Genomic DNA, 20,564 nt, shown 5'->3' on the forward strand with positions numbered 1-20,564 from the left:
AGAATGGCAATAAGTTATCCAAAAAATTAAAAAATGAGTTACAGTGGCAAAAATGGGCATAGATAGTGGTAAAACAAATTAGAAAGTGGCTGAAAGGCTTTAAATTGGCAAAAATCAGTGGAAATCTGGTGAAATGTGAAGGATAATCATTATAAACTAACAAAATGGTGCCGAGAAAGAAAAAATAGGCAGATATTGGTCAAACTAGGCTGTTGCGATATACCGATATTGACAATAATCGTGATATCAAAAAATTAAATTTCAATATCGTGTTAAAAATGTGCATATAATAATATCGTGTAAATGATCCCAGCCACTTGAACACAGTTTGGAAACAGAATGGAAACAGCAAAAGAAAAATATGCCGGGGATTGTTCAGGAGACAGTGGATTATTCCAAAGTCATTAGTTTTCATTCTTCAATGCTGTGTCCCCTGCTATCCACAAATGATTTTGTTTCAGTTAATATTGTAGTTACAGCAGATGTGGCACCTTGTGGATTTGCTGTTTATCAGTTCATCTGGTTACCTTTTAACTAACTGTTGAGTGTAATTGCACTTTTTATATGTAGTTGTACAGTTACTGTTGTCATATTGTCTCAGTACCTCTTTAGACAAGTATTTAGAGTGTAATTCATCTGCCAAAAGAGAGAACACAACATAAATAAAGTTAAAGATACATTTGATTGATTGTCCCATTATTTACATTTTTAGTGATATCATGATAATATCATTATCATGACATTATTTGCCCATGATAATCGTGAAGTGAAAATCTGATGTCGTGACAGCCCTAGGTCAAACTGGCAAAAACTGGCATATTGGATAGTCACATGTGGTTGAAATGGGAAAACTGTGCATAAAAAGTGGTAAAATGGGGCTGATAGTGGCAATAATGAGTCAACAGAGGCAACATTTGGCTTATGGGGCAAGAATTGGTTTAGAAGTGGCAAAAACAGGCAGAAAAAGTGGTGGAAGGGCTTAAAAGTGTTAAATAGCAAAAATGTGTTAAAATTTGTGGGAAGAAATTATGAAAACTGGCTAAAATTGGGCAAAATTGGTGTAAAGTGGCAAGAGTGGAATTCTAAAAATATTCTTAGTCTTTTTTTAGGGAATCTGGAGACCCCCTCTTAGTGTCTTACGACCCCTAAGTGGGCCCACCCCCAAGGTTGAGAACCACTGCGCTAGAAGTAACACACTTGACTGCTGGGATTGACAAGGCCTATTCAGAAGAAGCAGCAATTTACCACTGAGATAGATAGATTTTACATTTGACTTAAAATATCCACTGCCCAGTGCTGCTGCTGCTCATGAAACAGGAAGTGTGAAACAGGAACAGGAAGTGGTCACTCTGACTGAGCTCCAGAGGTCCTCTGTGGAGATGGGAAAACATTCCAGAAGGACAACCATCACTGGCACAGAAGTAAAACTATGATTAAAACTAGATCAAAATGCAATTTCAGCTGAAATTGCGTGGGAATGCTGAGAGCTGAACTGTGGAAGAACTGCTGAAAATAGCTGAAGAAGCAAAAAAATAGCTAAAAATAGCATTAAAGAGCATTAAATACCATAAGAGTAGATGAAAATGGCATTCAATAGCTAAAAATGATTAAAGAAATAGCTTTAGTAGCCTAAAAATAGCTGAAAACAGGATGAAAATAGCTGAAAATAGTCTAAAAGTAGCTGAAATTGGCATTCAATGGCTGAAAAAGCAAAGAAAAAAATGGTTGTGAAAGCTCCCAGTGAGACCCTCAGGATGGAAGTTTATATTAGAGCAGGTGAACAGCTGTAGGGGTGTTGGTCACACTTTGAAGCTCGCTGTGCAAAAACCCTTGATCCCTTTGACCTGAAATCTTTTTTGTGAGCTAAAGGAGATGTGTGACTGCGTTTTGTTGTTTATTAGTGGGGGTGCTGAGCATCCACACTATTGGTATTCGCGTCTGCCATTTTGTTTATTATTATTATTCCACGCCGGCCATCTCCTCCTTCATACTTTGTCATATCGACACCATTTAAACTTTTTCTTTGTCATTCGAATGCTATGACTTTTATCATTTCAATCTTTTATAATTTTAAGAATATAACTATTTTCTTTCTATTTTCAGCTATTTCTATACTTTCTCAGCCATTGAATGCAATTTTCAGCTACTGTTAGGCAAAAGTCAGCTATTTCTATGCTATTTTCAGCTTATTTGGGCTACTTTCAGCTGTTTTTATCCTTTTTTCAGCTATTGAACACCATTTTCAGCTACTTTAATGCCATTTTTAGCTTTTATTTTATTTATTTATTTATTTATTTATTTGCTTTTGGCTCTTTTCAGCAGTTCTTCCACATTCAGCTCTCAGCATCACCACACAATTTCAGCTGAAATTGCAATTTTGATCTAGTATTATAACTGTGAACCAAATATTTTCTTCAGGAGAGCAGGTTGTTTGAAAAATTCTGCCTCTATTTTAAAAATTATAAAAGTTAGAAATGAGAAAAGTCATAGCAGTTCCTTACTCTATTTCTACCACCTCAGTCTTTAGTGAGAAAAATCAGTCATCATTCCTCTTCCTTTCTGTGTTCCTGCTCTGAGGAAGCTCCGCCCCTTTTCCTGTTTCAGCTCACTGCAAACAGAGACAGACTGTGACCCAGCCCTGAAGAGACGCTCACTCCGACAGAGAGAGCTCCGCAACAAAACCAGCACCACTTCCACTGAGAGAGGACAGCAGGAGGGAGTACTGGGACTACTGGGAATACTGGGATACGGGGAATACTTACACTTTAACCAGGTACTGAATCCACCAACTGAAGCAGACTTTGAAAGAACTCAGAACCAAAGAGAAAGTAACTTTCAGGGACGGGGAGTGGCTTCCTGTTTGTCTGCAGCGTCTCCAGCTTCACTCCAGACAAATGGCGTCCAAGTTAGAGGAGGATCTGAGCTGTCCGGTCTGCCTGGACATCTTTAAAGATCCCGTCATCCTGTCCTGCAGCCACAGCTACTGTAGAGAGTGTGTGGAGAAGAGCTGGAAGGAGAAGGAGGACAAGGAGTGCCCCATCTGTAAGAGGAGACACTCAAAGGGATCATTACTTCCTAACTTTGCTTTAAAGAATCTGTGTGAGACTTTTCTGCAGGAGAGAAAACGACGAGCTTCAGAGGATCTCTGCAGTCTCCACCAGAAAACGCTCAAACTCTTCTGTCTGGACCATCAGGAGCTGGTGTGTGTCATCTGCAGAGATTCAGAAAAACACGCAAAACACACGATCAGACACATCAATGAAGCTGTTCAACAACACAAGAAGAACCTTGAGGAAACTCTGCAGACCTCAAAGAAGAAGTTAGAGGCTCTTAAAGACGTTAAAGTGAAGTTTGATCAAACAGAAGCTCACATGGAGGTCCAGGCCCGACACACAGAGAGGCAGATCAAGGAGCAGTTCAAGAAGCTTCATCACTTTCTAGCAGAGGAAGAGGAGGCCAGGCTGTGTGCACTGAGGGAGGATGAGGAGCAGAAGAGACAGAGGATGAAGGAGCAGATGGAGGCTCTGAGAGCACAGATAGCAGATCTTTCACAGACAGTCAGAGCCACAGAGGACCAGCTGACGGCCCAAGATGTCTCCTTCCTGAAAAACTACAAGGCTGCAGTGGAGAGAGTCCAGCAGCGCCCCCTGCTGGAGGAGCCACAGCTGCCCTCAGGAGCTCTGATAGACCAGGCCAAACACCTGGGCAACCTGGGCTTCAAGATCTGGACGAGGTTGAAGGACGTGGTCTCCTACACGCCTGTCATTCTAGACCCAAACACAGCTCATACAAACCTCAGCCTATCTGATGATCTGACCGCTGTGAGACTAGGAGGAGGTTGGCATCGACTTCATGATAATTCAGAGAGGCTTGGTTATCCCTGGGCTGTCCTGGGCTCTGAGGGCTTTAACTCAGGGACTCACAGCTGGGACGTCGAGGTCAGAGACAGTAAAGACTGGTACCTGGGAGTGTTAACAGAGTCTGCTGAGAGGAAGGGATACGTTTGGTCTGAAGTTTGGGCAGTGGGATTCTGTGATGGTACATACAGAACACACTCACCATCACGTCAATGGACTTTTCTCTCAGTGCAGACAGAACCAAAGAGGATCCGAGTGAATCTGGACTGTAACAGAGGAGAGCTGTCGTTCTCTGATCTTGATACTAACACACTCATACACTCCTTCACACACACTTTCACTGACAGGATGCTTCCATACTTTTATACTGAGTCTAACTCCTCACTGCAGATTCTCCCAGAGAAGATCTCTGTGAGCGTGGAACCAAACTAAACAAACATGATGTTATGATGGCATTTGATCCAGTCACTTCTGATATTTGACTACAGAAACTTTCCTTTCATGGTTTACAGTCAACAAATCTATGATGGATCTATGATGGACATGTTTACTAAGCCACAAACAGAAAAGCTCACAATTGCTGTGTTGTAGTTGTAGGCTGTTAGATTTCATGCTGCTCATTTTTACGAGAAGTTTGTGGCAAATTCATGAAACTTGTTTGAAGAGAAGAAGTCAGTGGGGGTTGATCTGGGGGGATTGATCCATTGATCACCTGTAGAGAACAGGTAGTGGCTATTGTTTGACTTTTCATGGATGATATCTGAGATGTGCTGCTGTCTCAGCACTTTCATTTCTTTATTGTAGCTGCTAAGTGTATGTTTGTAGACTTCTGAATGGATCTGAACTTTTTTCTTTGGCCGTTGACGTTCAGCCTTTCTCTGAGATCTTTTTAGCATCCTCAGCCTTTCCCCATTCCTCCAATGAGCCTTTGGTGTTTGCTTCATTTGTTGACAGAATCCACATTCTGCTGTTATTAAATGACTTTCCTGAAGCTGAAATATGTTTTGTTTCTGCTTTAAATTGACTTTTAAATCCTTTTTTATTCATGTAATCATTAAATTTTCATAGAATCCATTTTTTCGTTGCTGTTGATGCCTGTACTCCTCAATGAAATTTGCTGAGTCTAATCAAATCAGGTTTGATTTTTGAATTTCTCAAGTATTTTTGGTACATATTTTTGCAGAAGCTTTGTCAAAATAAAAAGGTTTTTAAACCCCAATTTTAGTTCTTGGTTTGATTTTGTCAACAAAACTTCTGGATTAACCTTACACACTTTTAAGGATTTACATTTTTTCTGGTTCTTGTGGAATTATTGTGGACGTAAATTCATCAGGAGGGTTCCTCCATCACCTGTTTGGGTCACAGCTGAAAGCCTCTACCCTGTGTGCTGCTGGATAAAACAAATGCTACTGAAACTTTTCTACATTTATCTCGCAGTGTCCATTTTGACACTCATATAACAGCTGTCAGCGCCGTAATCAATCAGCAACATAACATCAGTAACCAAACAGTCCAGTGTGTTCTGCAGATACCAGATAAACTCAAACCCTCTTAGTTCACTTTAAGAACCAGATAAAGTCTCCTATAATGGCTCTGTTTAGTGTCTGACACACAGTCTGCAACAGGAAGTGCTGCAGAACAGACACACACACACACACACACACACACACACACACACACACACACACACAAATATCTGCTATAGGAGCAAACGCTGTCAAAATATAAAAGGACCAAAAAATGATTTCAGAAAATATAAGCTGAATATTGTGTAGGTTAGAGCAAAGGTTGAACTGACAGATTTTTCTCAGTGTTGTTGCCTATATTCAGCTGTGGAACAGTCCATGTAGAGGAGGTTTTATTCCTAGTTGGTAAACTCTTTATTGGGTAAACTCTTCATTTAGAAGAAGGCAGTGTTGTGTGTGACCATGTTGATGAGGGGGCTTAGGGTTTTAGTCAACTTTGCATCAGTTTGTTTCTCCTAACATGAGCGGAAGGGTGAGCATGGTTCAGTCTGAAACTACTGAACGTATGAACATCAGCCAAGCAGCAGAGGAAGCTGTCTGCACTGAGAGCTTCAGACAGATCTCTCTGCTCCACTGTGTCTGTATCCTATCTGTCCATTTATCCAAAGCCGTCACTGCAAGTACGCTTAACGTGAAGCATTTTCAAAGTAAAAGCCCAACTAGTTTGTGTGGTGACAGCGCCCGCATTTTTACAGAAATGATTTCATTGTGAAATATTTCTGAGACAGTTCTTTGGTTATTGCAGTAACTTGAAAAGGTGCTTCAGTTTTTCTGCATCCAGAACTTTCCGTCTCTACTGAAAACAACTTAAAGACATTAAATTATGAGTTATAACTTCCTGTGCATCGTTGATGTGGTTGCATCACTGAGCTGTTTCTTTTCATGCATAGCAAGCTTTGCTACAGTAGCTCAGTGGAGCTACATGAGATAGTTTCAACATGAGATAGACCTTTATAAAGCTGAATTTCAAAAACCACTGAAACCACGTCTGTATGGTCAGAAAACTTCATTGGTTTGGTTAGATAATATGTAAATCCATAGTTCATCAGGATATTTATCACACATATGAGAATATTTACATTTATAATGATGGATGTGGAATAGTTCAATCTTTTCCCTAAAATCATGAACCATGAATGTCATCAGGATCATTCAGGCTGGTGGACTGAACTTTGGGCTGACTCATTTTAGGTGAACAACACTGATAGTGGGTATGTTCTATGAGGACTAAAAAATGTGTGAATGTGCTCTGAATCAAGGTCATTACAGTTAACATAAATGAACGAAATAACAACTAAAATTCAAAAATAACTTTCGTTATCTGAAACTACATAAAAAGTTAGCTATACACGTACATGAAAACCAACTAAATCTGTATAGTGCGTTAACAAAACTGAATTAAAAAACAATTTAAAAAGTGACAAAATATTCTTAGTTAGCTAGTCTTTGGCACAGCCAAACTGACCGGCAGCTATAGACGAATCTGGAGAAACACCAGAAGTTGAATAGCCGCCATTACTGTGGTGAACTCTCGCCAGTTAAGCCACGTATTCTAATGAAAGTTGACTTGTAAAGTGAACGTTTCGTCTTTTGCCATGACTTTCAATTTTTTATTTTACTCAACAAGTTAGAGAACGTAGTAAAGGACATATGGATTTCACATCTGATTTAAAAATGGTCACAAACTTAAGATATGTACGTAATGAGCAACTATTTAGAAAACTGTTTTTGCTAGTACATACTTACATACAGTTTAATGTTTTTACGCTAACTCATTTGAACAGAATGTCATTAAACTGTCTTTAATCTTTTTTTTAAAGGACGCTGGGTTTATGTTAGCCAACATTGTTTTTTTTGGATATTATGACATGAAACTGCTGAACAGATATGAACGGCCAACATGTTCAGCTGGAAAATGTGCCAATAGCTAAATAAACGGCAAATAATACATATGTCATATTTTATTTCCTAAAGAAGCATTAGTTAAGGGTTGAATAGTTCTAATATAAACTAGAAGTCATTTTTCTATGACCTACATTTTTTTGTGAGAGCATACTCCTTCCTGCTCAGTGCAGGTTTATTGATCTACATAAGCAGCACATGGCTAATTAAATATTCATGAGATCTACAGGAGGTAGTGGGGAGGTGACGGACAAAACTCTATCTGATCACCATCATTTATTTAATTCATACACCAAGTAAACAACAGACATTGAACAAACAGCCAGGGAATGATAGGCGCATGAAAAGGATATCCAAAGTAAGCTTCCAAAAGCTTTTAAGAGGGTGTCCTGACATGAAACAATACCAAATAAACACAATACATAAAAACACCAATAAACACAACAACACATTAGCCCCTTCACAGTTCATCAGTCCAACACTAATTCAAAGTGTATCAAGTCCTTTCTTCAACAGCAAAGCATGAAGCATTTCCATACTCTAGAGAGAGATGGTGAACCATGGTCAAGAACATGATTTTCAGTCCACACCCCACAGCATAAGGCAGTCTGAATAAGCATGAGCAACAACAATCAGCCATCAGTAGACCAGCATTAGTACATTTAGATGCAGTTTAGTTCAGAAACACAATGAAACAAAATGCATCCAAATACTAATCAGGAATAGCAACATCAGTTAATTATACATTGCCAACTGCAGCTTCTTTAAACTCCTCTTGAAAACAGAGTAAGACTGTGACATTTTGATGCTGTCATCAGTCTCATTCCATATCTGCGGTCCCCTGCACACAACACTCAGACTGGTACATTTAAGCCTACGTTTTTTCCCAATAATATAGTGTTTCTTCTGAGTGTTGTATGTATGCAGAGGACGGCAGATTGGAACGAGATCCCACAGTTTATAGCTCATACCATGAACAACCTGATACCATATCTGCGAAGGAGAGGGGCAGTGGGAGATCTACTTCCAGTCCATGACAGGGCACATATAATCTTCTTTTGCAGAGTTTGTACTTTTATTAAACAGCTAGGAAAAGTGTTGCACCATATTATGTTACAGTAGTTTAAATGAGGCTCAACTAAAGACCTGTATAATGTTAGGAGGGCAGGGAGTGGGAGAAAATGTCTAGCTTTGAAAAACATTCCAACATACTTTGACAACTTTGATGTTAACTCATTGATATGAAACTTGAGGTTTAAGAGTTCATCAATATACACTCCCAAAAATTTTGTAGATTTTACTCTATCAATGTCTTGTCCGTTTATTTTGAGACAGACATGCTCGGTATTACTTTGCTTCCTATAAAACTGGAATGTAATAAAATGTGTCTTACTAAGTAGTAGGGATGTAACGAGATGAAAATTTCATAAAATGGTTATTGAGACCAAAATTATCTCGGTTATCATTATTATCACAGTATTGTTGAAATGTGCTCAAAATGTTCAGAAGTACTTATACACACACTGAAACCATTTAACCAAGTTTTTTTTTAATAAAATAAAATAACACACACAATGTACTTTGTTGGCAGAACATTAAAATATTAACATCAAACATACACATGTGCATTAAAGACAGCACCTTATGGCCATAAGAGGTAGCTGCACTTTGTGCAAACTGTAGGTAAGATCCAAGAATACAGTGCTCAAGACTAGATCTAGTCTTACAGATCTAAGAAAAACCGGTACAGAAAGAACACTTTCACTGTTTCATGTACCCTTGTGTACTATCTCTCTCTCTCTCTCTTTCTCTCTCTGTCTCGCTCTTTCTCTCTCTTTCGCTCTCTCTCGCGCTCTTTCGCTCTCTCTCGCGCTTTCTCTCTTTTTCGCTCTCTCTCGCTCTTTCTCTCTCTCCCACTCTTTCGCTCTCTCTCTCTTTTTCGCTCTCTCTCACTCTTTCTCTCTCTCCCACTCTTTCGCTCTCTCTCTCTTTTTCGCTCTTTCTCTCTCTCTCGCTCTTTCGCTCTCTCTCTCTTTTTCGCTCTTTCGCTCTCTCTCTTTCTCTCTTTCTCTCACTCTTTCTCTCTCTCCCGCTCTTTTGCTCTCTCTCTCTCTCTTTTTCGCTCTTTCTCTCTCTCTCACTCTTTCGCTCTCTCTCTCACTCTCTCGCGCTCTCTCTCACCATGTTTTCAAACTGCACACGCACACCAGAGTCTCAGAGAGCGCTGCTCCTTTTTCTTCTATGATGTTTCACGGCAGCTGGCCTCCATGAAGTTGCATTACTGCCACAGAGCGCTGCCACTTCTCCAGTAGTTGAGCAGTATCACAGCGAGTTTTCAAAGTGCGGTAATCAAACATGGTTTTAACGGTAATTAAAATTTGAAACAGTAATACTAACCGTCTCGAATGTTGCCACGGTTTATAGTGATACCCATTATCGTTACATCCCTAATCGGAAGTTTGTTCTTTGGCCGTTGACGTTCAGCCTTTCTCTAACATCTTTTTAGCATCTCAGCCTTTCCCCATTTCTCCACAGAGCCTTTGGTGTTTGCTTCATTCATTCATTATGGGGGCCATACTGTCAATGATGTGACCCACTGTACAGTTGAAATTGTCCATCATGTCACTGCATGATGATATGATGGTGGATTATGACTCATATATTGTTGAATGAACATATGGAATGTATTTTCACCAATAAAACGCTGATTTACACTTCTGACCACATTGTCATTTTTGGTTATTATGACTATGAAGAATCTGGAAACTTAAATTGGCATCAAAATAATCTAGAAAACATCAAATTTAAATTTAAAATAATCTAATTGTGATTATTTTTGGAGTTCCTCATCTTATAAACCATTCTATATTATAACACACACAAATTTCTCTCACATTGTAAATTTGGTATGAACTGCATTGAAGGGAGGGATGATTTTGTCTTTCTTAGTTTTAAGAAGACAAACATTTACAAAAACAGGAAAGTAGGAATTTCTGAAAACTGTTCTAGAGAAATGTTGACACTTGAATGTTTGCAAGATGTGTAGAGTATAAAACCCTTGTCTTTAAAATTGTAGTAGTACATGTCACATTTTAATCTAACCCTCAAATCAATCTCCCAAAATATTACAAATAAAATTGTCAAATTACCAAATATTTAAAAAATTTTAAAGCAAATTTTCCCAGAAAATTCAAATCAAATTCCCCAAAATTTACAAATAAATTTCTCAAATTTTCATGAAAATATCTGAAAGTTTTAAAGAAAATACCACCAGAAATTTAAATCCAATCTCCCAAAATCTACAAGTATTTGTTAATATTTCTCATAAAAATACTCAAAAATTTCTAAACAAATTTCCCCAAAACATTTAGATATATTTGTTAAAATTCACAATTTAATTCCAAAATATTCATGAAAACACCTAGCCTAGATCTCTCATAGAAAATTTTCCCAAACATCTGAAATCAAATTCCCCAAAATTTACAAATAAAATTTCTTAAATTTTCTTGAAAATAACAGAAAGTTTTAAAAAATAATTCCAACAAAAATTCAAATCTAGTCTCCTAAAATCTACAAATAAATGTTAAAATTTTTCATAAAATTACTCAGAAAATTCGAAGCAAATTTCTCTAAAACATTCAAATCAATTTCTTAGAAATTTACCATTTATTTTTAAAATATTCATGAAAACACAAAAATACCTCAAATTCAAGGTAAATTCTCAAAAATTTACAAATAGCTTTCAAAATTCCATGAGATACTCTAAAGTTTTAAAGCTTATACCCCTAGCAATTTAAATCAAAATTCCTAAAATCTACAAATATATGTTCAAAATTTTTGTAAAATTCACTGAAAATCAACCCCACCCCCTTAAAAAAAAGATACAATAAAAATTTAAATCAGATTCTTATAAATTTCCTAATAAATTTCTCAAAACTTTTTTAAAACACCTGAGGCCGCTGATACTGTTAATCATTAGTGGTGTAAAGATAATCCCATACGGACTGCTGAACTGATCTGAACCTCAAAGGTCTTATTGTTGTTTTCAGAGCTATCTCATAGATAGACAGATAGATAGATAGATAGATAGATAGATAGATAGAATTTATTACTCCTACAAATAGCGTTCCTCAAGGTTCTGTCCTTGGTGCAGTGCTTTTTACTCTTTATAAATGATATTGTGTCTGTGGTTTTAAACTGTAAAATTCATCTGTATGCAGATGACACAGTTTTGTACTGCTCTACTGATAATGTTCAGTCTGCTGTGGGGTCTCTTCAGAGCTGCTTTAATGATTTGGAAGTCACTCTGACCAATCACAGGTTAGTTCTGGATGCAGAGAAAACTACATTTATGCTCTTTTCTGAGCTAAAAACATTGATTTTGAGAGTGTCATTGTAGCCCACCTAAACCCAGTGCAATAAGGTAAGGGCCCCTGAGTTCTTTACTAACTCTAAGGTAAATAAACTGCAGGTAAGAACTATCAGAATATATAGAAGTCAAATTACCTACTGCTCTTTAGTCCTATGTTTTAATATTCACCCTTTAAGCATAAGCGACAGCACCTTTAATCACACACTGTAGCAATAGAAAATAACCATGAAGGAGTAAATGAATGAACGTTAAATTTACTGTGTTAGCAAATTTAGATGAGTATTTTAACGGGTAAAAGTGACAGTTCAAATGTATTAAACGGTTATTTAACTGTCCTTCCGTTGTAATACTGTACCATCCTTCCGCCTCCACACACTGTTCACTGTTTACACATCCGCCAGTCAGCTGTGTGGGTCTGCGGCGTTCTACAGGAATAATAACACCACATCAGGCTAAAACAATGATAACATGAGCGATTTCGACACTAGTGATGATGATGTGCCGTTTACTGTGGATACGGGAGGATATTTTTATGAACCAGTGTACACTGAAGAACTTTTACAGACGGGGAGGCAGCAGACTGAAAGAGAGACCAGAGAACCATCATTTTAAAGTTTAGAGCAGGAGAGATCCTGAGTTACCTGGAGGTGTAGGTGTGGAAAACGTGAACCCATGTCAACCCACTCGGAGAGCTACTGCTGTCATGAGTGGGACTTAGTTGCAACACTTCTTCAGGACATTACTGAATCAGAGGATAGCGGCTCACAGACGCCTGCAGTCTGCATCACACTCCATCCAGAATCGACTTTCAACTTTCTGAAGATAAACTGGAAAAACAGACCCCGACCAGAAGGGCCAAATGGAAATTTGTCATCCAGGTAAGCTTATGACAGTTGCCTTTTTTCTCTAATCGCTGGCAACTGTACAAGCTACAGTCGGCACAAGATGCTTACCTTATGAAAACAATGTGTCAAGTACTAGAGTGGAAAAATGCACTGAAATTAGATGTCATACAAGCCCACCCATCGCTGTGAAAAACCACATCTTTGGAGTTGACTGTAGGGCATCAGGAAGCTGTGCTTCATGGCTTGGACTTTGCAATGGAATTTCCTGTAAATGTACGAGCGTTTGGCTGTGTTTTAAATGTTTATATCGTAAATAGTGCTTACCTGAAGTGTAGGTACAGGGGAGTTATTCAACCTATGCTTGTGTTTTGGTCATCCTTTGAAATAGTTTTGCTTGGTAAATGGGCACTGCAGTAAACTTTTTCAGTGCAGAAGGTGGGGTGTTTATATCCATATTAAAGCCAAAGTTGGTGAAGACCGATGTCACATAGTGGAATACGGTGGAATCTGTACGGTGTCCAGGAGGTGTGCTTGTTTGAACAACCTGGATAAACGCAAAAACGCGGCATCTTCTGACTCTGCAAAAAAAAAAAACAGAATAAAAAAACTCACAACGCTTTGTAGTAACCGATGGCTTGACCCTGCTACACTGCAACCCACACAGCTGACCAGCAGATGTGTAAACAGTGAACAGTGTGTGGAGGCGGAAGGATACAAGATGGCAAAACCTGCACCGTAAATTAGTGCCTGACACAGAGGGGGTTTTTGGGAGGAACTAAGCGCTTTGTACATTTTCGACACAGCGCACAGGCGAGCCAACATATTTTTTGGCCCATTTTTTCCTAAAACTCCTTAATTTACACAGACAAAACGTTCCCATCTTCAGCCTCTGGCTCTCTCTGAGCTCCTAATAACCACAGGATCAAATTACACCAGAGGCTAATGCTACTACTATAGTCAAGCACCTCATATGACCCAACTTCAAAAATCCCGAAATATCCCTTTAATGGCAGCTTCACTCTATGAGCCAAACAAAATATTAAAGTGGTACCTTGTTTTGAAGCTCAATGTCTAGTTGTTTGCTCCACTTTTGGAAGAAGAAAGGCCAGGGCGTGCCCCAAGATGGCGGTGCGGTCACGTCCACTCCTCCTATCTCAGCGTTCCCTCACACACCTGTCCGGTCTGGAAAAATATCAGTCCAAAAGGTTACTTCATACAGTCTTTAACTCTTGTCAGTAACAAATCTTCATATCCCAGGCCAGGAAAATGAAAAACAGTCTTTACGGCAAGCTGATTTAACTCTGCTATTAATCTAAATGAGCTCACCCGCTTAGCCAGCGAATGCTAATAGCCTGGAGCTAAAGACTCAAACTTTCTCCAAATCCTTAGCTGCAGGTCCGCTTCAGGCTGAAAAAAACGTCCATAAGCTCTCCAAACATGCGCAGAACAAGCCTCCATCTCACACTATTTTCCTAACAGTTCAGAGACTTCTCTTCACCGTCAAAAAAAAAAACATTAGACATGTTTTCTTTCTTCTCTCGTCTTTTTTTTCTCGGTGTTAAGCTAGCACTTAGCATATCACTTACTTCCGGTTCCACTTTGTAAAGCTAATACAATGATAGACCAGCAACAGTAGTACACACACATAGCACTTCCTGTAGATTTTCAAAATAAAAAATAAAAAAAAATACATCGACTGCAATTTACGTTGTACATCATTTTAACTAATTTCCAGGTGCTTTTATATGTTTTTTAAACACATTACTCTGTAAATGAAATATGCTTTTAACTATATTTATGTAACATCTAACTTATTTTTCCTTTTAACCCTGTACCTTATATCATGAACTTTAATAACTGTAGTAATATTATATTTACATTTTCTATCCAGGTTGCATCATTATTACAACTCATGGTGGCACCAATGTTGAAAGAGCATCAGCAAACAAATTTCTCAGGATTTGGATTGATGAGAAAATTACATTTAAAAACATGTTTCTAATTTGGTAAACTTCATAAAAAACAGCTTTTTCTATAGAAATAAATCATATTTCCCTCTGCATTGTAGAAAAATCCTGGTTGAGGCAGCTTTTTTATCGCTGTTAGATTATGGTGATATTTTGCTTTGTCAGCAACTTTAAAACCCCTGGATGCAGTTTTCCACTCTGCACTTGGGTTCATCACAGGAGACGCCTGTAACACTCATCACTGCATCCTTCACAGCAGGGGTCCTCAACCTTTCAGCCCGCCACCCCAAAATAAAGGTGCCAGAGACCGGGGACCCCCACTGTACCTGAAGGTGGTTGAAGAGCTATGAACAATCAAGAACAGTCATGTGCAGACAAAGCTGCCCATAAAGGGGGATAAATGGGAAAGCCGTCTGGGGCCCAGCCAAACTGGGGGACCATGGAGGTCAGCAAAACCATGGTCCATTGTAAAGTTAAGCTGTGATATCCTTATTTTCTATTCAACCTGAATGATAACCACTTTATCAAAGAAACAAATATCCTTTTTAATTCATTTGTGTAGTAAATAGACATCTTAAAAATGTAAATCCCTTCTGTTATAAACAGAAAAAATGGGTTTAAAATAGCTAAAATGGGTTAATAATGGCAATAATTGGTGGAAAAAGTGGTGAAATTGGATTTTAAAAGTAGCATAAAAGGGTTAGAAGCGGCAAAAAATAGGCAAAAGTGCCAAAAAAATTACCAAAAACATATATTCAAGTAGTAAAATGGACATAAATAATGGTAAAAGGGGATTAACAAGTGGGTGCAATGGTTTTAAAGTGAAAAAAAATGGATGGAAATTTGGTGAAATGGGATGGGAAAAATTGATATAAACTGGCGAAAAAAAGGGTTAAATAAGGCAGAAAAAAAGGCAGGATTTGACAGAAACTGGTTGAACTGGCAAAAATATGCATATCAAATGATGAAATGTGGTTAAAATGGATTGAAATGAGCAAAAATAGGCATCAAAAGTGGTTAATAGTGTCAATTGTTGGACAAAAAGGGCAACAATAGGTGGAAAGTGTCAAGAATTGGTTTAAAGGTGGCAAAAATAGGCAAAAAAAAAAGTGGTAGAAAGAATTTAAAATGGACAAAAATGGGTTTTAGTGGCAAACCTGTGTTAAAATTGAAGAAATTGATAGGAAAAATGTTTGGAAACTGGTAAAAAAAAAAATAAAGCAAAACTGGGATGAAGTAGCAATTGTGTCATTTAAATATATTCTTAGTTTTTTAAGGCATCAGGAGACCCCCTCTCAGCGTCTCCCGACCCCAAAGGGGGTCTCGACCCCAACACTGAGAACCTCTACTTTACAGTAAGGTTGGATGGTGGTGGCTCTCAGAGACATGTTGAATTTTTGTTGCATTTTAATTTTGATGTGAATAAGATTCCTGTCAATCCATCCAACTTCCACAGACGAGCTTTATTATCCTGGTTAATCATTTACAAACACCACTTCTCTCTACACTGACCTTTGACCTGGAACAATAAAGACATTAGATATAAAAATAAGGCCTTGTTGTTGAAGCAGTGGATGTTAGTGTAAAAATCAGAGACACCACAGAAGAAGAAGATCATTCCTGTTACATAGAGGATTAAAAATCATTCCTGATCTCCAGATTCTGCTTCATGAAAAAATCAGACTGGTTTCTGTGTTCCTGCGTTGAGGAAGCTCCGCCCCCTCACCTGCCTTATCTCACACCAACCATAAAACAGACTGTTACTTTGACCTGAACAGAGACGCTCACTCTGGCAGAGAGAGCTCTGCGCCAAAACCAGCACCACTTCCAATGAGAAAGGACAGCAGGAGGGAGTACTGGGAGTACTGGTTCTACTGGGATACTGAGAGTACTTCCACTTAAACCAGGTACTGAATCCACCCACTGAAGCAGACTTTAAAAGAACTCAGAACCAAAGAGAAAGGAACTTTCAGGGACAGGGAGTGGCTTCTTGTTTGTCTGCAGCGTCTCCAGCTTCATTCCAGACAAAATGGCGTCCAAGTTAGAGGAGGATCTGAGCTGTCCGGTCTGCCTGGACATCTTTAAACATCCCGTCATGCTGTCCTGCAGCCACAGCTTCTGTAGAGAGTGTGTGGAGAAGAGCTGGAAGGAGAAGAAGGACAAGGAGTGTCCCATCTGTAAGAAGAGACACTCAAAGGGATTATTTTCTCCAGTTTGTGCTTTGAAGAATCTGTGTGAGACTTTTCTGCAGGGGAGAAAACGAAGAGCTTCAGAGGATCTCTGCAGTCTGCATCAGGAGGAGCTCAAACTCTTCTGTCTGGACCATCAGGAGCCGGTGTGTCTCATCTGCAGAGATTCAGAAAAACACGATGAGCACCAATTCACACCCATTGATGAAGCTGTTCAACAACACAAGAAGAACCTTGAGGAAACTCTGCAGCCCTTAAAGAAGAAGTTAGAGGCTCTTAAAGACGTTAAAGTGAAGTTTGATCAAACAGAAGCTCACATGGAGGTCCAGGCCCAACACACAGAGAGGCAGATTAAGGAGCAGTTCAAGAAGCTTCATCACTTTCTAGCAGAGGAAGAGGAGGCCAGGCTGCGTGCACTGAGGGAGGAAGAGGAGCAGAAGAGACAGAGGATGAAGGAGCAGATGGAGGCTCTGAGAGCACAGATAGCAGATCTTTCACAGACAGTCAGAGCCACAGAGGACCAGCTGACGGCCCAAGATGTCTCCTTCCTGAAAAACTACAAGGCTGCAGTGGAGGGAGTCCAGCAGCGCCCCCTGCTGGAGGAGCCACAGCTGCCCTCAGGAGCTCTGATAGACCAGGCCAAACACCTGGGCAACCTGGGCTTCAAGATCTGGACCAAGATGAAGGACGTGGTCTCCTACACACCCGTCATTCTAGACCCAAACACTGCTGGATTAGGAATCATCCTGTCTGATGATCTGACAGCTGTGAGAGGAGGAGAGAAACAGCAGCTTCCTGATAATCCAGAGAGGATTGTTTGGCCCCCCTCTGTCCTGGGCTGTCAGGGCTTTAACTCAGGGACTCACAGATGGGACATTGACGTCAGGGACTCTACATACTGGTTCCTGGGAGTGTTACCAGAGTCTGCTGAGAGGAAGGGATACATATTGTCTAGAGTTTGGGCAGTACGGTTCTGTTTTGGTAAATACTACACACACACACCATCACATCCAGACACTGTTCTCTCAGTTCAGACAAAACCAAAGAGGATCCGAGTCAATCTGGACTGTAACAGAGGAGAGCTGTCGTTCTCTGATCCTGATACTAACACACTCATACACTCCTTCACACACACTTTCACTGACAGGATGCTTCCATTTTTTAATACTGGGCTTTTCTCCTCACTGCAGATTCTCCCAGAGAAGATCTCTGTGAGCGTGGAACCAAACTAAACAAACATGATGTTATGATGGCATTTGATCCAGTCACTTCTGATATTTGACTACAGAAACTTTCCTTTCATGGTTTACAGTCAACAAATCTATGATGGATCTATGATGGACATGTTTACTAAGCCACAAACAGAAAAGCTCACAATTGCTGTGTTGTAATTGTAGGCTGTTAGATTTCATGCTGCTCATTTTTTACAAGAAGTTTGTGGCAAATTCATGACACCTGATTGAAGAGAAGAAGTCAGTGGGGGTTGATCTGGGGGGATTGATCCATTGATCACCTGTAGAGAACAGGTAGCGGCTATTATTTGACTTTTCATGGATGATTTCTGAGATGTGCTGCTGTCTCAGCACTTTCATTTCTTTATTGTAGCTGCTAAGTGTATGTTTGGAGACTTCTGAATGGATCTGAACTTTGTTCTTTGGCTGTTGACATTCAGCCTTTCTCCAAGATCTTTTTAGCATCCTCAGACATCTTTAAAGATCCCATCATGCTGTCCTGCAGCCACAGCTTCTGTAGAGAGTGTGTGTAGAAGAGCTGGAAGGAGAAGAAGGACAAGGAGTGTCCCATCTGTAAGAGGAGACACTCAAAGGAGATAATAATTTCAAGCTTTGCTTTAAAGAATCTGTGTGAGACTTTTCTGCAGGAGAGAAAACGAAGAGCTTCAGATGATCTCTGCAGTCTGCATCAGGAGAAGCTCAAACTCTTCTGTCTGGACCATCAGGAGCCGGTGTGTGTCATCTGCAGGGACTCAAAATCACATCTCAAACACACAATCAGACCCATCGATGAAGCTGTTCAACGACACAAGAAGAAACTTGAGGAAACTCTGCAGCCCTTAAAGAAGAAGTTAGAGGCTCTTAAAGACGTTAAAGTGAAGTTTGATCAAACAGAAGCTCACATGGAGGTCCAGGCCCGACACAGAGAGGCAGATTAAGGAGCAGTTCAAGAAGCTTCATCACTTTCTAGCAGAGGAAGAGGAGGCCAGGCTGCGTGCACTGAGGGAGGAAGAGGAGCAGAAGAGGCAGAGGATGAAGGAGCAGATGGAGGCTCTGAGAGCACAGATAGCAGATCTTTCACAGACAGTCAGAGCCACAGAGGACCAGCTGACGGCCCAAGACGTCTCCTTCCTGAGAAACTACAAGGCTGCAGTGGAGAGAGTCCAGCAGCGCCCCCTGCTGGGGGAGCCACAGCTGCCCTCAGGAGCTCTGATAGACCAGGCCAAACACCTGGGCAACCTGGGCTTCAAGATCTGGACCAAGATGAAGGACGTGGTCTCCTACACACCCGTCATTCTAGACCCAAATACTGCACATCCAGGACTCAACCTGTCTGATGACCTGACTTCTGGGAGTAACAGAAAAGAGGAGCATCAGCTTCCTGATAATCCAGAGAGGATTGGTGGTTCCCCCTCTGTCCTGGGCTCTGAGGGCTTTAACTCAGGGACTCACAGCTGGGATGTCCAGGTCAGAGACAGTAAAGACTGGCGCTTTGGAGTGTTTCCAGCATCTGCTGAGAGGAAGAGAGAGATATGGTCTAGAGTTTGGGCAGTAGAGTTCTGTCATGGTAAACACAGAACACGCTCACCATCACATCCAGACACTGTTCTCTCAGTCCAGACAGAACCAAAGAGGATCCGAGTGAATCTGGACTGTAACAGAGGAGAGCTGTCGTTCTCTGATCCTGATACTAACACACTCATACACTCCTTCACACACACTTTCACTGACAGGATGCTTCCATTTTTTCACAATTGGTCTAACTCCTCACTGCAGATTCTCCCAGAGAAGATCTCTGTGAGCGTGGAACCAAACTAAACAAACATGATGTTATGATGGCATTTGATCCAGTCACTTCTGATATTTGACTACAGAAACTTTCCTTTCATGGTTTACAGTCAACAAATCTATGATGGATCTATGATGGACATGTTTACTAAGCCACAAACAGAAAAGCTCACAATTGCTGTGTTGTAATTGTAGGCTGTTAGATTTCATGCTGCTCATTTTTTTCCCTTGAAGTTTGTGGCAAATTCATGACATTTGTGAAAATAGTGGCAACAAGATGTGGCAAGAAATAGGGAAAAAAATGTTTTTTTTAATGGCAAAGGTAGTTTAATTGGCTGAAACGTGGCAAAAATTGTATAACTGTGACAATCAAGTTTGACAATTAAAGCCCTCTGTTTAAGTCTGGGAAACAAACTGATCAATATGAATAATTTCTGAGGTCAAAGTTCCATTTTTAAGGTTTTCTAGGGGAATAAAATATTTCATATGAAGACATAAAAGAGCCACAAATCATCACAAAAGAGCCTCATGTGGCTCCAGAGCCACAGGTTGAGTATCACTGGATTATGGTATTAAACCTATGAAACTAGTGGTGGGCCACACTGTCAAATTTAATATGGATCCATACCAAGTAAATACAGGACCAGTATCACTGATACTCCATACTGATACTTTTTTCTTATTAAAGCGGCAGGATACATCATTATTGATAAACAAGGCCAACAAAAACTCAAAAACATAATGTATCATTTATTTATCAATCTTAATGAACTTTTTTTTCCGAGTTATCTTTAACTGTCGACTAAGTATTCAGAGTAAAACATGTTTCAAAGCAGGATTTGAACTTCATTTGTATTTTTTTTGTCAAATTAGACTAGTTTTTATC

The 20,564-nt window shown here is 39.7% G+C and overlaps 2 protein-coding genes across 2 annotated transcripts; both read left to right on the forward strand.

The window, feature by feature from the left end:
• The first annotated feature begins 2,894 nt into the window (after positions 1 to 2,894).
• LOC121525222 (nuclear factor 7, brain-like) lies at positions 2,895 to 16,371 on the forward strand. The gene is made up of 2 exons (XM_041811091.1): positions 2,895 to 4,038; positions 16,178 to 16,371. Exons 1-2 carry the CDS (start codon positions 2,895 to 2,897, stop codon positions 16,369 to 16,371), a joined length of 1,338 nt encoding a protein of 445 aa, XP_041667025.1.
• Positions 16,372 to 16,498: 127 nt separating this feature from the next.
• On the forward strand, positions 16,499 to 18,275 carry LOC121525601 (nuclear factor 7, brain-like). The gene is made up of 2 exons (XM_041811662.1): positions 16,499 to 17,639; positions 17,849 to 18,275. Exons 1-2 carry the CDS (start codon positions 16,499 to 16,501, stop codon positions 17,938 to 17,940), a joined length of 1,233 nt encoding a protein of 410 aa, XP_041667596.1. The 3' UTR covers positions 17,941 to 18,275.
• The last annotated feature ends 2,289 nt before the right edge of the window (positions 18,276 to 20,564 follow it).

Source organism: Cheilinus undulatus, linkage group 17 (assembly GCF_018320785.1).
Source record: "Cheilinus undulatus linkage group 17, ASM1832078v1, whole genome shotgun sequence".
NCBI classification, from domain to species: Eukaryota; Metazoa; Chordata; class Actinopteri; order Labriformes; family Labridae; genus Cheilinus; species Cheilinus undulatus.